This window comes from Phasianus colchicus, chromosome 6, assembly GCF_987193195.1.
Source record: "Phasianus colchicus chromosome 6, bPhaCol1.hap1.1, whole genome shotgun sequence".
Classification (NCBI taxonomy): domain Eukaryota; kingdom Metazoa; phylum Chordata; class Aves; order Galliformes; family Phasianidae; genus Phasianus; species Phasianus colchicus.
This window is the reverse complement of record NC_143441.1, coordinates 5,063,627-5,079,666: the sequence shown is the minus strand read 5'-3', so window position 1 is coordinate 5,079,666 and position 16,040 is coordinate 5,063,627. Positions and strand designations below refer to the sequence as shown.

Genomic DNA, 16,040 nt, shown 5'->3' with positions numbered 1-16,040 from the left:
AGCTAGGAACAATGCCAGAAAGTCTCCCTGGGTAATATACTGTCCAGAAGCCAAATGGGGCTTGGGGTCTTTTGGTGTGGTCTCTTTAGATGTACTCATGCAGAGAGAACTGGGGAAAGTTAAGAATAGGAGATAACTGTGGAAAATTATACAATAACAAACCAGTGGGAATGAGGCTGCTTTAGTTTGTGTGGTGTTGGTAATCTAAAGTGCACAGTGCGTATTTATAAAACATTCTCTAGTCACTATCGCCTTACACTTTGCAAAACAGCCATTGAAGCTACCAACAGTCTTGGAAGGGATTTCTCTTACCTACGAAGATTGAAAAAACTTTAGAAGCAAAGTGATATTTCTCTGGAGATCAAAGGAGAAATTGCTGTTTCAGGATAGCACCTCATCTCTAAAACCAAAAACTGGGAAAGAAAACATCATACGGGTAAAAACAGTGGTTGCTTAATGCAAGCCTCAGAGCAAAGAGAACAGATAGGTGGTAAACTGAAAACACAGACTGGAGCAGAGACATGTACATGACCAGTCTTCAAACCACTCCTGGTCTAAACATGAATAAAACTTCTAAATTTTAGTTCAAACATTCATACTTTTTTAATGCAGTTTTGTCTCTTTTTACCACTGATTGACATGCACATAAATCCAGATGTACCATTCATGCAGAGACACCTCATGATAACAAAGCAGAAAGGATCAAGTCAAAACCTTTGTTACGTGTTGCAAAGGAAATGATGAGAGAGAGTCCCTGTATAATTATTCAAGAAGATAAACCAGACAAGTAGTAACTCCTATGAAATGAACTCCATTAATGACAGCTGGTAATTTTACTTCTGGTTAGTGAAACTAATGCCATTTTTGCTGCAATGGAAGAATTTGTTTTGTTAATTTAGTTGACTAGTAAGTCTGCTCAAATATGAAGGCTGATCAAAGATAGAAATAATGAAAGTGTAGAAAACCAAGATTTGACTCTAATGCTTGCACAGAACATGATTTTCAGTGGGAAAGGAGAAGAATGTAAATAATGAATACACTCCAATTGCTTCCTTACTAAAAGGAAATGCATCCTCTAAGAATGAGAAACAGATCAGGTACATTACTCACCACAAAATATTCCTATTTTTTAAATCAAATGAGAATTGATCAGTTTTCATCATCTTACTGACTCCTTTGTTTTAAATACTTACGTATATTTTTGTTCATATATATTGTTTGAAAACAGGGAAAAATACAAATACTGAAAACATATGTTATTAACAAAATTCTGAACTTAAGTCTTAAAATCAGAGACAAGGCAAAAGAGACAAGATAAAGGATTAGAAAATGGCAGCTCTGTGGAGAAAAGAGCATGGTATTGAGAAATGAGAGTAGTGGTACTGCTCAGCGTTAAGGACAGAAATACTGGGTCTTCTGTATAATAAACTCACACCCTTACCTGCCAAGTGCTGAGGGACTGCCAACAGCAGCAGACTGCAGTGGCTGATCAGGGATAAGTTTCCACTTTGCATGTTTCTTCTCTCCTATCTTACCTTTACTAAGCCTCTGCCAGCTCCACTCCTCTGTCTCTTCTGTGTTAAACCATCCAGTCCTTACTCCTAGGGTTTTTGGCCAGATGCCTGGCTCACAGTGAAGGCAGCACCCTGCCCTTGTTGGCATCCCATTGCTGGGGCACCTAGGGGGCCTCAGTGCATTCCCCCAGACTCTGACCTTGTGCACAATAAGCACTCTGCCAGCCAGGGGCACACAGCAGAGCAGCTCAGGTGCTCTAAACTTTTTTTTGTGCGTGTGTGCAATTCATTATCAAAGAAATAATATCAAATTAAAAGCTTTGAGATTTTTTTTTTTTTTTTTGCTAAGCCAAACTCTCACATTCTTCATCTTAACCTTGTATGGTTAAGGATGGATGTGAAATAGTTCTGTCCAGTTTTATTACTTAATCTTCTATGTTGTTGCCAAAAATAGAGGAAGGAAGTAAAATAATTGTATGTAACAAAAGGCTAGATGAATTTTGGTTTGTATATACTGATAAATGTGCTGATTGCTGCTTGTGATGCACTAGCACCAACATCTTCCTTGAAACTCTTTATCACAATCATTTCTCAAGTGGCTGTTTCAAAACCATCCCTTTGAAGCCCTTTTGGATGTTACTCCTGTAAGTTTCACGTGGATGAACAAACACAACCCTCAAATAGCTAACTTCAATGAAGAGCTTCTATTAATTTTCCTCATGCAACATGAAAGGGTTTTTTTCTTTCTGTTTGTGAGAAAACACTGTGCACATTTTAACAATAACTACATATAGTTGGCAAGCCACCTCTTCCTCTGTTTTCCCTGTGTGAGGTTACTTTTCAGACATAATACTACTGCACATGTCAATGACACAACAGTTAAATTAGTTTCAAGCAACGAAATTTCAGTTGCATCCAACCATAGCCTTGGGTTTACACAACTGTTATCATCCCACTGGCTATGTCCGGTACCATTTATTATAAGCAACCCAGAAAAACATCCTTTCCATAACGTAAAAGTAGATAAATGCAGATGCAGAACTGGTTGTTCTAAAAATGAACCCCCATGGTTTTCTTACCAGGAATTGAGAATTGTGGTATCTCCCACAGGAAACAGGCAAAGCTTGAAAAGTCTGCACACACTTTACTTAACGCTGCTCTGGCAGCCCTTTACATTTCTTCTGCAAGGTTTTGAAGTAAAGCAGACATGGAAAGTTAGTAACCTAAAGACTCCAAATGGTTATTTGAGTAACTGCTTCTCATAAGACATTGTAACCTGTATGAGATTACACTTAGACTAGTTTTAATTCTTTATCTATTAGTACTTGATGCTCAGGCTTGTTCATATTTATATATATATACACACACATATTGTATGTATGTGTACAGATGCATATTCTATATACAAATGAACAAAAGTTTTAGTTTCTGTTGACAATTAGAAGAACTTTTAAACTGGTTGATTAACCTTTCCTATGTTTTACTAATAAATCCTAAAAATACTTGTTTTAAGTCTTAAGAAATAAAAGAATCTGATGTGTATAACAAAGTAGCAAAACTTAGTCACTGCATAAAAACTTAAGGTGTCATCCCAGGTATGATTTTGCCCTGTAAAACAGTATAAAAAATCATATTTATTGTGCCTTCATTCTGGTACCAGATGTGCTTTTTGTCATGTTGAGAGGATGGTTTATTTCTAATATTTGGGTGGTGAGTTTTGTAGTTCTTCTCTCTTCTCTTCTCTTCTCTTCTCTTCTCTTCTCTTCTCTTCTCTTCTCTTCTCTTCTCTTCTCTTCTCTTCTCTTCTCTTCTGAGTTTGTTTGTGGTTTTATTTTAAACTTTCAGATTTTTTGTTTGTTTTGTTTTTCACCTAGTTGCCAGGTGCACAAATCCAATCTTGGCTCCTGTAGTAACCAGCACTACTTCTCATGCATGCTTCACTTCTTGTAACGTAGTGTAATGTCACTGCAGAAGTGTTTTCATTACAATTGTGTAATTCTTTTCAGAAAAAACAAACAAACAAACAAAAAAAGTGACTCCATTGGTGACAACTGTGCAAACTGATTTGAAATTGTGTAAGTAATGAATTGGCTCTCTAATGCTAACAAACAAGTCTGCACAAGAAAATATAATCCAGTTTGTGTGTTCTCTCTCTTTTTAGCTGAGTTGGTGCAAGTGGTCGATGAGAGGACAAGATATTTAGATATGAATCATCAAAAGAGTAACTGAATCTCCTTTTGAATGCTACAGAAATACTGAGCAAGACTGTCACATCACTTTCAGAATAAATCATGTTTGGAATTAAAATTCACTGTATACATTTGGAGTGACATCTTTGTCTTCAGTACTCCTTTTACATTTGCTCAGCCTATTAAGAAGACAGATTCTGCCTCCTGGATCATCTCTATTTTCACTGTTTAAGTAATTCTGACTTTTGGTCTTGTAATTCAAGTAGTGTCACAGAGTAACGTACATACGACAAAAACAAAAATCCAACAGTGAAAAGATGGAAAACAGCAAAAAAAAAAATCTCATAAGTTGCATTCAATCTTTTTTATGTATCACATACAGAATTCTACATAGATTTTTTAAAAATATCAGGACTATAAGTTAGTCTAGAAACATAAAAACCTGCTTTTTACTCCTTCTAGTTCATAGAGATTGAGCTGCCATAACCTTCAGGCAAATCCAGTGCAAAGTACACATAGCAATAAATTTGCTACAAAATCCAGGTATCCTCAAGCTCTAAAATGGAATGTGCATTTATAAGAATACTATCATTTTCAATTTAATAAATACAATATTTTCTAATTCAGCTGGAGAGGTACATGCTATCTCACAATCCTGAATAAAGTAAATGGTTAAACAAAAGGCAAATCAATGGGTTAGACTTTACAGACAAGTAAAGAGGGGTGTCAACTGTATTGAATTTAAAAGAATTATTTTGAATTACTATTCATTTAGATGATGTACTGTGAAATTTTCTGTGAACTTTTCACATTTTCTGTCATTGTTTTCCAGTGCTTGAATTGTTAACATAGCATTTCTCTGATATCTTAAGAGCAGGAACTTCCATTTGTAAAGCATGACAGTCCCAAATTTCAGGGATTGGAGTTACCATTCTAATCATAATTTGGAAAAGGCGTTTTTGCCTTAGATCTTAGGTGCATATACATTATAGATAAATATCACTTCATTTCCAATCTTCCAAAGCATATGCTGATTTTTCAGTTTAGTAAGTGGAATTATGAAACCCAATCTGTTTAATTTGTACGGGCTTTTTCTCTACAAGTGTTGAGCATTCATGGCTTCCAATGACTGAAGCAACAGCACCTGTTTAGGATGTGAAAAGTAAAAAAAAAAGGCCAAAAGTGATGGTGATTATTTCAGAAGGAAGATGCTAACATACTTTTGACTGGTTTTCATGAGCAATAAAAAAATTTGACCATCTCTGAAAAAGAAAAAAAAGTGGGAGAGCCTCACAAATTTAAAATTCCAATGTCAGTGTCCTGCTTCTCTAATGGGACAGTAGTTATATGAAGAGAGCATCCACTTCCCCCAGCAAAGTATGATGCAAATTAATTACAGATATACAAAGAAATGAGTGCACAGAAGCAGCAAGCAGCAGAATGCAAGCACAACTGTAATGGAAAGGAAGCATCTCTCCCAAGCTGGCTCTGTTGCTCCATATGGTTTTAAATGCTGAGGGTCAGCTCTGCTGTTGGAGAAAATGAGGTAAGGGCTGTTCTTACTATATGGTGAATCTGTGCAGTTGAGTATTACAAGAGAATTGTAAAGGAGCTGTTTCTTCATGTAGGAAGCAAAGATTAAAAATAAATATTTAAACTCTTTTCATATTCTCCAAAGAAAACAAAAAACTGCAGTAGATATGTCTTAGTTATGTTAATAAGTAGTTCATCTCTTCACAGCCAACAGGAACTCTGTAGTAGGTCAAGATAACTTGAGTGGTGCTGTCAGGCATAGGGGACATCTAATAAGTTAGATTTCAGTGTGTTAAAAAATCTAAATGTATTGAGAAACCGTGTTTAAACTTTACACACTAATGACATCCACTTAAAAAAAATATATGCATGGTCAGAAAAGTGACTAACAAAAACATCTGAGTGCATACTAAAAAAAAATCACATCAAGTTGCTTACGCTTAATTTAGACACTGCTTGTCAGTTTTGCAGACTCAGCGTGGCTACGTAAGAGTGAGGTGATTTCCTTTATGTGGTTTGTGTGTCACCAGTAAAATCGACAAGCATTTACACAATCTTTTTTGGGGGGATACATAACACACATGGAACAGATCATGATTTTAAATTGAGCTTTAAAGAATGACGTTTAGCGTACATTAATTGCTGGTATTTTTATACGTATCAAACAAAACGAATCCATTGAAGAGTGTGATTATTCTACAATTCTGTGATGCCTATCAAGTCTATAAGGATAACACCACTTACATCCCTAGTTGTTTTTACAGTGGAATAATGATGAAAAGCTTTGTATGAAAATTAACCACACCATGTAAATATAAAACTTTCACATTCTAAAGTACAACTGATTTCTAAATTCCCTTTTTCAGGTTATAGCTTCACTTTACTTTAAAAAAAAAAGTTTCTAACAAACTCTCAGTTCATAGACATTGCTAATTTCATAATTTATATCCACGTAAATAGGTCAAAATAATGCCTGTGTTTTCTCCTTATTTTTTATTCAACAAGCTGATCTTTGGAAACTGCTCAGCACATTATTACTAAAATAATTAAAGTATAAGATGAATAAAAACCCATAGTAAATACATAAATGGTCCCATAAATACATTCTGAACATAAAACTCGACATTCCAGTGCTTACCTCTAGAAGTCTTCACTGAGAATTTAGTGACCAAAACAGTGGAGAGGAAGTGAGAAGAGCTCTGTTTTCAATAGTTTGGTAAATTAACAAATCTGCACTGAAAACAGCTGTTTTCTGCAAAAGATTATATTTAGTCAGAAATCTAGATTTCTGGGAAAACACTGCTTGCTTTTGCAAGTAATTTAGTAAATGTTTTATGCATACAAAAGCCTTATGGAGGGAGTCTGATAATAATCCTTTATTATTCCACTGAATTCTACAGAAGTCTATGAAGTAATTTGACAACTATATTCAGCATACAGTCTGCATGCATTCAGCTTTGTACTTATTTCAGATATTCTCTAGAAGTAAGCCTCAGAATGATTCCCAGCATTTAACATTTAACCCATGCAGACTTTTACCTATTGCTTTGAATGCAACTGAAAATTTGCTTTACTCGGAGTAATGTTGAGTTCAACAGAGCTCCTTAAAATCCATGAAATCTTAGAGCTCTATGCCAATCACTGCAGGAACTTGATGTTGTTGAGGTGTTCTATACAACAGACCTGCACATTCATCCCAGATACGCCTTCTGAGGTGATGATCTCTCACTGAATGCCTCAACCAAGCAAAACAATTTTAGAGAGAGCTTTTTAGAGAAAAGGGAGAGCAAATCAGCAGGTTGAGTATCATATGAGAAGCAATCTATAATAACCTACCATATAAAAAGAGAAAATACCTGGAAAGGGAGCTCCAGTGCTACTTCATTTATTTATTTCAGTTGAAACACACTATTAATGGAACAAGCTCTACAGCAGCTATTTTGTCCAGGTTAGATTCATAAATCAATTTCTATTTTGTAACTGCAGCCACTCCATAGAAAAATTTCAATGTGATTTCATTTCTTGCCATCTAATTAAAGGTCTATAATGAAAAATGTACGTAACCCAAGTGTTTGTTTAACTCCTCATTAATGATGCTGAACTCAGAATTGCTACTGTGACATCTGGTACCACTGCCTCTAGTAACTGCTCTGTATACACTGCTCTGTGCACTGCTTTTCAGTAAACAATTGCTCTTTCAAGCCACAAAAATGCATGTCTGCTCTCAAGGAGACATGCTTTTTGCTGCATCATTACAGAAAAATGTGCTGCCTGCGATATCAAAAGACCAAACACATGCAAATCCTAACACTTCATCAGAAAAAAAAAAAATACAAACAACCAAAAGCATGTTTTCTCTTTATATAGCAATATGCTGACTGAGAATTCCCACAGACCAGGGGGATGGCATCTATCAGAAGATTCCACACAGACTCTCCATTCAAAATACTTTTCCCTGCAGCTCAATCAAAACCACCTGAGACATTTCTAATGAAGACTCTCTCCATAAAGCTCAGAAAATCAGCACATAAATCCTTCTGTAAGAATTAAAAACGACATCCTTATTTGAGGTTAAGTCAGCACTCTTTTCTTGTCTTTCCTACTGATATTCCAAGAAAAACTCCCTCTGCAACAGCACTTCCTCTCTGCTCCATCTCCCTGCGGTGAGATCATCATCTATTACTACAGAAATTAACACGATGTTAAAAATAAGCATGGAATGGCCACGCTGCATGAAGAAGGAGACAGACACTGTAATGTTTCTCAAGTAGGAAGTCCTAAAATACTAAAGAAACCCCAGGAGGTTGCTTTATGTCTACTGGAATAGATCTAATTTGCCTGGACGCTCCTCCTTCTTATTCATCCACTCGAGCTTATTTTAGTGTAACATTTGAACTCTGCCAAAGGCTCTTGGGAACATTCTTGAGTGTTACTGCTAGGCTTGTCATCCCCGTAGTGCCTTTTTATCATCAAGTGTCTTCCAACACGAAATAGCATCTCTTCCAGAGCTCAAGCCATCCCTGCGATCACCCTGCGTCAGTGCCAGAGGAGTTGGAAAGGCAGGCGGCTGCAGGTCTGATCCTGAGGGCTGCTTCAAGGTGGATCCTCACTGGGGCTGTGATGGATATTAGTTAAATCCTGGTGAACAAACCGGGATATATTTAATGAGGCGTTCCTTTGTTTTCTACGCCTTTCATCCCTAGGATCTTCGTTTGTTGTATTCGTCGCACATCAGCGTGCAAGTCCAGTGGCGTTTGGGGCGGTGTGAGACGAGGTGTGGGGCTTACACGGGATTTTTACCCTCAAACCGGCACCTCCCAACGTTCCAACCGGTTTAGAACGCAGAGAAGGAAACGCCGCGGACCTACCTCTACCTCTCCCTGCCCCTGGGGTGACCCAGCCGCAGGGTACACGGCCCGTCAGCAGCTCAGCGCACCGCGGCCGCAGGGAGCAGCGAAGCAGCGCACGCTCCGCACGGCGCTACGGCCGCACTCCCAGCTCCCGCACCGCCCGCAGCCGCGGCCCCTCCGCGCGCTCACCGCCCCTCGGCCGCGCATGCGCGGTTGCGCAGAGGCTGGAGGGCGGCCCGCGAGCGTCGCTCCGCTCCCGCCTGATTGCCGGCCCGGCTCCTTCCTCCCCGCTGCTCTTCCTTCCTCCTCCTCCTCCTCCTCCTCCTCCTCGCCGCGCGGTCTGAGCGCGACCGCCGCTTCCTGCCAGTCTCGCGGCTGCGGCGGCCGCTCGGCGTTGAAAGGGAAAAGGCGGCGGCGTGAGGGCGGGGAGAGGAAGAGAGGAGGACGGCCCTCGTCCGCGCGGCCGCTCCTGCCCCGCTCCGGTTCTTGCGGTTCCTGGGGCGGGGAAGGGCGGAGGGGGGGCAGGGTGAGGAGAGAGCGCGGCTGCCCGGCCCAGGCCGCCGGCTCGTCCTCGGGCGGCTTCGGCCTCCGTCCCTCCGCCGCCGGCACGGAGCTTGAGGCCGAACCGGGCGTTCCGGCCCGCAGGTGAGGCTGGGGCGGGCGGCGGGCGGGGGAACGAGGTCGGCCGGTCGGTCGGTCGGTCGTCGGTCGGTCCCGCGGCTGCGTTCCGTGCCGAGGGGAAGAGAGACGGAAAGCGGGGCGGACCCAATCGCGGGCATTGATTGCTGCGTCCGCGCCTTTCTCTGCCGCACTTCCTCGAAGCGCGGCGCCGCGTCTCCGCCGCTTGGCAGGGCGTGTCCGCCGGGCCGGGCCGGGCCGGGCTGCTGCCGGGCGGCTCTGCGCGCCCTGCGCTGGGCTGCGGGAAAAGCGTGCTGATAAGGGATGGGGGCGTTTGTGCGGCTCCGGGCTGCGATCCAGCACGTGTGTTACAGCTCGTTTCCACACTGATTTCCACCTTGGAGAGACCTCTGGCTGTCTTCGGCTTGAAATCGTAATGATTGTATGGTGTTTTCGTTCCTCTAAAGCGTCAAAGTGAGCACTGGGCGGCTTTGGAATATTTACTTGCACGAATTTCCTGTAGCATTAAGAAAAGTCGGTTTTTTTTTAAGCGTTCGTTATGTCTTGGGTTTGAAACACCGGTGGGGCCCAGAAGCAGGTATGATCTTAACACACATCTGCTTCCTTGCACAGCCTGATTGCTTAGTGGTGAGGTAAGAAGAGATGAAAGCTGCTCTGGCAGTGCAGCGCAGTTGGACATAGGTGACGTGCTTTTCCCATGGCTTTCTGTTACATTTGGATGTGTTTACCTTAGGGTGTGAAGTTGTGTTATCTGAACAGAATTCCTGGCTCTTGTGCATGTAAGGCAGCTGTGTGAAATGTCAGGTGTGAGCTTGTTCACCTAGACATCTATGCTTCTTGTGAACTGGCTTTGCTTTATAGCTCTCATTGTGCAGCAGCTGGCATAGTGTTTTAACACATGGAGTCTGGTTTAACCAGCGCTGTCTCAAACTTCCAATTCCAGGGGGCTGTGTAGCACGTGCTAAGGTCTTAAATAGCAGCTGAAGGAGCTGGGATTGTTCAGTCTGGAGAAGGCTCTGGGGAGACCTTATTGCTCTCTATAACTACCTGAAGGGAGGTTGTAGTGAGCTGGGGGTCAGCCTCTTTTCTTGTGTCACACTGATAGGACTGCAGGGAATGGCCTCAAGCTGCACCATGGGAGATTCAGGCTGGACGTTAGGAAATACTACTTCTCTGAAGAGTGGTCAGGCACTGGAATGGGCTGCACGGGGAGGTGGTGGAGTCACCGACCCTGGAGGTGTTCAAGGAATGTTTGGATTTTGTTTTGAAGGACATGGTTTAGTGAGAACTATTGGTGATAGGTGGATGGTTGGACTGGGTGATCCTGCAGGTCTTTTCCAACCTTGGAGATTCTGTGATTCTCTCACAGAGAATAAACACATAATAATAATAATAATACACAATAATACACATGCCATTTTTATTTATTTTTGAAATCTAGATAGATATATTACTGAGTACATCCAGTATATAACAATGATGAAAAACCAATGATGTGGTGTGTGTTTGTTGTTGTTTGTTTTTTTTTTGAAAAATAATAATATTATAAATGGTGATAGAGGTCAGTGCAATGCACATATTAAATATATATATATGTTAGAGAAGCTTTTTGAGAAAGTAACATGAATTTATTATCCTGAGTAACTGGAAATGACTTAGTGTGTAAATATATGCAGTGGACAACTTGTTTCTGTGCAAGCTTGCTTCTTTGTAATCTTCTGCATTATATATCATTTAAAATAGTACATTTAAATAGCACTGCTGGAAGTTCATAGATGTGTTTTAGGCATGTAGAACTAGAGCTGCTGCCATGGCAGAGGTGAAGGAGCACCTCCCCAGGGCCTGATAGCCCCACAGGGGATCCCCAGCTTTAGGGGGTACCCTGGAAGGTTTGCTCTGTTGTGCTTCAGTAGCTTTCCTGCAATGTAGAGTAACTTTAGCAATAGTAGAAAAGAGTAGGAGTGTTGTAAATATGAAGTTGTTAATGGAGAAATATCTTCAGTAGCTGCAGCTTGTTACTTGACGTGGGCTGTTACCATGGAGCTCTTTGTTTGTTTTGTTCATTAACAAATATTCTCGATATAGTAGCAGTGTGTTGCAGTGTTTTGTTTTTAAATGGTTAATGAATCATTCTTTTGCAAAATGATAGAGGACACCCATTTTGGAAAAGCTGACAATGTAAAAATGCAGTTTGCTTTGTTTTTGGAAGATTGGTGTGACTTTGTTTTTCATTATGCGTTCCTTTAATTTTTTTCATTGTGTTCATTGTAGTACTGTCATTTCCTCAAATTTGAAAATCATGTTTGACTTTCTGTTATTTTCCCTGAATCTTCAGTATCTGTGATAACACTGGTTCTGTAAATGTCCAGCTGTGTGATTGCTTCTCTGAAACCTACCTATGCTTTACATTGTGCCCTAAGATAGTCCTGGCTGTGTTATAACAGCTTTTCAGATCCTTCTTCTCAATAATGATAATATTCTGCATGTCATTTTTTTATCATCTCGTGGAGTAATGATATCTACAAGTGCAGCTGTGAGCAGCTGACTGGCAAAGAATTCATGCTTCATAAAATAAATATCAGTGATTGGAGTCACTTCACTCTGTAGTGTTGTCTCAGGATTCTGGTGGTCTGCAAAGACAGGAAGGTCACCAAAGACAAATGGATGGGCCTGTGGGTGTTTGGTACTCCTACAAGGTTTAGGATATGTCAGTACAGATACTGTCTTGCCTTGCTTAACACTAGCCTGATGTAGTTACACTTCATGGCTCCATCAGGCAGTACTTTTCCAGACTACATAACAGCTTTTTGGTTGTCTTAACTGCTGACTGTCTATTCCTAGCTTTGTAACACTCAAGAACTAAGGGATTTTAGCTTTCTCTAAGGAGTTGTCATTCTATTGTTAAAAGCCACAAACAAAGAAAAAGCTGTATTTCTCAGGTTTTTGAAAGGGAAATAAACTGGGAGCATGCTGTATCAGAGAGGTAAACTGGATAGTTGATAGTTAACTCAGTACAGGCTGACAGCTGTGCACACAGTAACTTTTGGGGGATTTTTTTTGCCCTGAAGAGGCTGACATGAACTTGTTCATTCAGAGCAGAATCTTTGTGCCTCCAGTTTGAGGTAGGACGTGATTTGAGACAAACAGGTTTTCTGGTTTTTAGTGGAAACACTGTTCATGAACTGGAATAACTGCCTTCGTTGTAGTAGTAAGCACTGTCATCTTTTGGCAGACAGTAACTTTGTCAGTCTTTACTTCTTGCTTTAATGCTAGGTGTTTTACACGTAGTATCAGTTTCTCCACCCCCTGTGATGATTCTGGTTTCAGTTAATCTTTTTCTGAGCAAGGTGGTGGTGAATGAAAACTATGAATGAGTGCTTAAATCCATTATGTAAACAACTGCTGATTTCCCTCTCTTTCCTTCATTGCATGGTGGTCACTGTGATCAGTAGCACATGAAGCTGCTTTTTTTTTCCCCTCGTGAATTAGACATTCTAATTCCAAAGAGCATGTCCTTGCACAGAGGAATGGTACAAGTGCATCCTTCTAGGGAACGCTCTTGTGTCAGCCTTGCGTAATTTAACTCTTCATGTATCTTTGTTGTCTGTCATTTATTTCTGTTTCTACTTTAGAACTTGCTTTCACAAAGCGCTGAAGTTTAAACAAATAAGATTGTAATTTTCCAGTCTGATTCTTTTTGTTCCCTCTCAAATATGAATACTACTTCTGCTGGCTTGTGATAATAATACCTCTGATTTATTTTTTTTTATAGATCTTTGTTAACCTGCAGTTTCATGAGACAGTTCTTCAAAATTACTGAGTTGGGAGTGTTCTGCTGAGCACATTAACTATTGTTTTAATTGTGGGCATGGTAGCTTCCATACCTTTCATAGCTATGAATTCAGCTGTGTTATCTGTTAAAGTGAAGGGCAGGTGTTCAATTAAAATAGGAAGTATATTCAAAATGTTTGACTCCATCATTGTTGCATCTTTCTTTTTTAGTGAGGTGTATGAAAAAGGTTTTGTACTTAGTAGTATATTTCACAATCTTGTTCTTTTAGTATTTTTGGGGTTTGTGGAGTTCTGAAATTTGTCAGAAATCAGAATGAGTTGCTGTTTGTTTTTATCAACAGTCTGTGCTTGCTTTATTAGTGTTGAATGTGCTTTTCCTTCTGCTTCTTACATCCATCCTCCTTACTCACTGTTTCTAACACTCATCCAAGCAACCTTACTTCAGAGTCTTCTAGGTTTTCACACTGATTTAAAGAAATTTCAGCCCTCCTTTTTGATCAACTCCCATTGATTTCATTGCTTTTTTGTTCTTGTGAAATCATAGTTAACCCACAAATTTAAATGGAATCAACTTATAGCTGAAGATGACCATGTAGACCATAACAATGTATTCTACGTGATCTTTGGGTTTTGTTGAGGAAACACTTCTAGCTCTTGTTTGATAGAAGGCAGATAAAAGTGTGTATCATAGATGTTTATGTAGTCTAGTAATGTGAAATTACTGCCAGATGGTATTTTATAATGAACATCTTCCTAGTAGTATTTTCTCTCTTATTACACGTCAGAGGTAGCTATCCATTAGGAGCAGGTAGTGCTTTCATGGTATTTTATGTTCCACGTGATTCACTTATGGATAGTTAAAACAGATCAGCATGCCAGCTTGACAAGTGGACAACTAAATTTGTTCAGGAAGCTAGATACTGTGGACGAAAGGTTCAGTTCCTTCCCCAGATTAAGAGCTGCTTTTATTTTTACTTTTTTTTTAAAATATGCAGCATCTGCTGACTTATACTTTAGCGTTCGGAAACTGCAAGGCTGGCTCAAACAGCCGGTGGTTCTAGAGCAGTGCTGCTCTTTGCTGGTATTGGATCAGATGCACAGAGATTGTTTCTACACAGGTGAATTTCTTAAGTGTTCTGTGGTGTTACTTTGAAAGAGAAAAGGAGACTTTCAGTTTGTTTATTTATAGCATCTTCGCACTGTAGTATCTGAATGCCTCGCATGCATGCGATGCCAAATACGCTGGCGTAGACCCAGGCGTCAGAACAGGTGGTGCCATTGAAGGTGGTGAGAGATAGGGCCTCAGAATGTAGAGTAGCTCCTGTTTGTGTGAGACGGGTCACCTTTGTTTAGGAAGGAAAAGATAAACAGATTACCTTTAGTCAGAAGATAGTAAGAAGAAGAGTTTAACTTGTGGAAGGGGTGGAACTTTATATATCCCTGGAGTGAAGGGAAATCAGAGAGGGAAATTGAAGGATTTCCTCACGAGTCTTCTGTTTTATTTTAGGACTTCTTTAAAAAAAAAAAAAATGAAATACAACAGGATGTCGCTTCATCAGCTGTGTAATAATACATGTAACCCAGTCTACGTTAAGAAATGAGCACGTAGGAGATGTGATTTGGGAGTTCTGAATTGTAAGCACAGCAGATTACAGTGTAGTTTCTATTGTTCAGGAAGCCCAGTGTGACAAACTGTTCTTTGGGTGGTTGTATTTTATTTTAGGTTGTATTCTGGTCATTTTTTTGTGTGTAAAAATTCAACTGTTATGGCACGTTAAGTTTAATGTATTGTCCAAGTTATACAAATGAAGCACGGAAGAAATATTTTTACTCACATTTGTGGAAATGCTTGATGCTGTTTTTTGTGAGAAGTAGCATCCTGATACCTTTGGTATTGGACTTATTGGTCTGTTAGCAATCCAACCAGATCTCTTCAGCACTGAATCATAGAACCAGACATGAAATACTCTGTGATACATCAGCTTGATTAAAAGCTACATGGAATGCAAGAAATTGTGTAATAAGGTTCTTGAAAGAATAGAAAACATTTTGTTAAGAGATTGTATTAAGAGTTTCAAAGCTGGCAGCTATAAGAATTACGCAATCAAAAAATGTGTTATTTTGGAAGAAAGTTCTGGAGATCAGCTCTTGCTCAAAGCATGGTCAGGTAGAGCAGGTTGATCAGGGCCTTGTCTGATCACGTTCTGAATCTGGTGGTTTCACAGTCTCTCTAGGCCAGTGTTTAACTGTTCTCTGTTCTTCAGCTCCAAGATCCTCTGTTTGCATGCATTTCCCATTTGGAGATGCTCTGGATTTGCATGTAGCTGTGCCATTCCCTACAGTGCCTGAACGTGTGCTGGTGAGAAAGAACCTCAAGGCTTGCCTGCAGCCAGGCAGATTCTCCTTGCTTCTTGCACTCTGTACTCGCTGCCTGCAGGCTGGAGGGTGAGAGATGGAGGGATGCTGTCTGACCTGGACAGGGATCACATTATAGTGTCAGGTCAGGTTTGGACAGCTGCTCTTTCCTCTCCAAGGCTTCCCCCACTGATGTTTATATTTTTGTGCAGTTTTCTTTAAAGCTGATTACTTTGTTTCAGACACTTTATAATTTCCTGCTGTTTGATGTGAATGATAGTCACTTTTGCTCTTCATCATGATCTGTGTCAAATATGCAATTGTCTGACAGTGTGTTTGCTCAAAACAGGAGTTGTTCTTTTCTTCAGAGTTGCTATTGTCTAACCACTGACACGTACTTTGCCTTACTGAGCAATGGCCATACTATTTTCTCAGCCTGTCTTTTGGAGTCAGTGTCCTCATAGTCACCTTTCTTGTTGTCCTTAGCAGCCTTTGCTAGTTTTGACTCTAGATGAGTTTTTGGCTTTTCTAATTCATATTTGTATGCAGAAAGAATGTCTCTATGTGTCTTCTAGGCAGTTTGTTCATGCTTCTTTTTCTGGGGTTGAGCTCAGTCAGGAGTTCTGTGCTCATCTTGGTGAGCAAATCTGGCAGATGGCTGTAAGGAA

The 16,040-nt window shown here is 40.2% G+C and overlaps 2 protein-coding genes across 9 annotated transcripts in view; one reads left to right on the top strand and one right to left on the bottom strand.

The window, feature by feature from the left end:
- Window positions 1-418: 418 nt before the first annotated feature.
- On the bottom strand, window positions 419-11,710 carry LOC149917391 (uncharacterized). The gene is made up of 4 exons (XM_090142125.1): window positions 11,622-11,710; window positions 8,776-9,721; window positions 7,093-8,374; window positions 419-6,488 (listed from the first exon to the last, which is right to left on the bottom strand). The coding sequence occupies exons 1-3, from the start codon at window positions 11,708-11,710 to the stop codon at window positions 8,330-8,332; spliced, it is 1,080 nt and encodes a 359-aa protein (XP_089998251.1). The 3' UTR covers window positions 419-6,488; window positions 7,093-8,329.
- Window positions 9,092-16,040, top strand: part of LRRFIP2 (LRR binding FLII interacting protein 2) — a 50,618-nt gene continuing 43,669 nt past the window's right edge. For 7 of the 8 annotated variants that reach the window (XM_090142242.1, XM_031608396.2, XM_090142241.1 and 4 more), the window contains exon 1: window positions 9,092-9,231. The gene's annotated coding sequence lies outside the window, so the exon portion shown is untranslated. Of the gene's footprint in view, window positions 9,232-9,416; window positions 9,647-16,040 lie in introns of those variants that run through there. The other variant, XM_090142240.1, reaches the window with a different exon arrangement.

Coding starts and splice junctions, on each gene's coding strand:
- LOC149917391 (XM_090142125.1), bottom strand. CDS start 11,710: ATGCAGAATATTATCATTATTGAGAAGAAGGATCTGAAAAGCTGTTAT. Junction 9,722..11,621: donor GGGCACAATGTAAAGCATAG/GTAGGTTTCAGA, acceptor TTAATGCTACAG/GAAATTCGTGCAAGTAAATA. Junction 8,375..8,775: donor GCATGCGCGGCCGAGGGGCG/GTGAGCGCGCGG, acceptor TTTGTTCACCAG/GATTTAACTAATATCCATCA.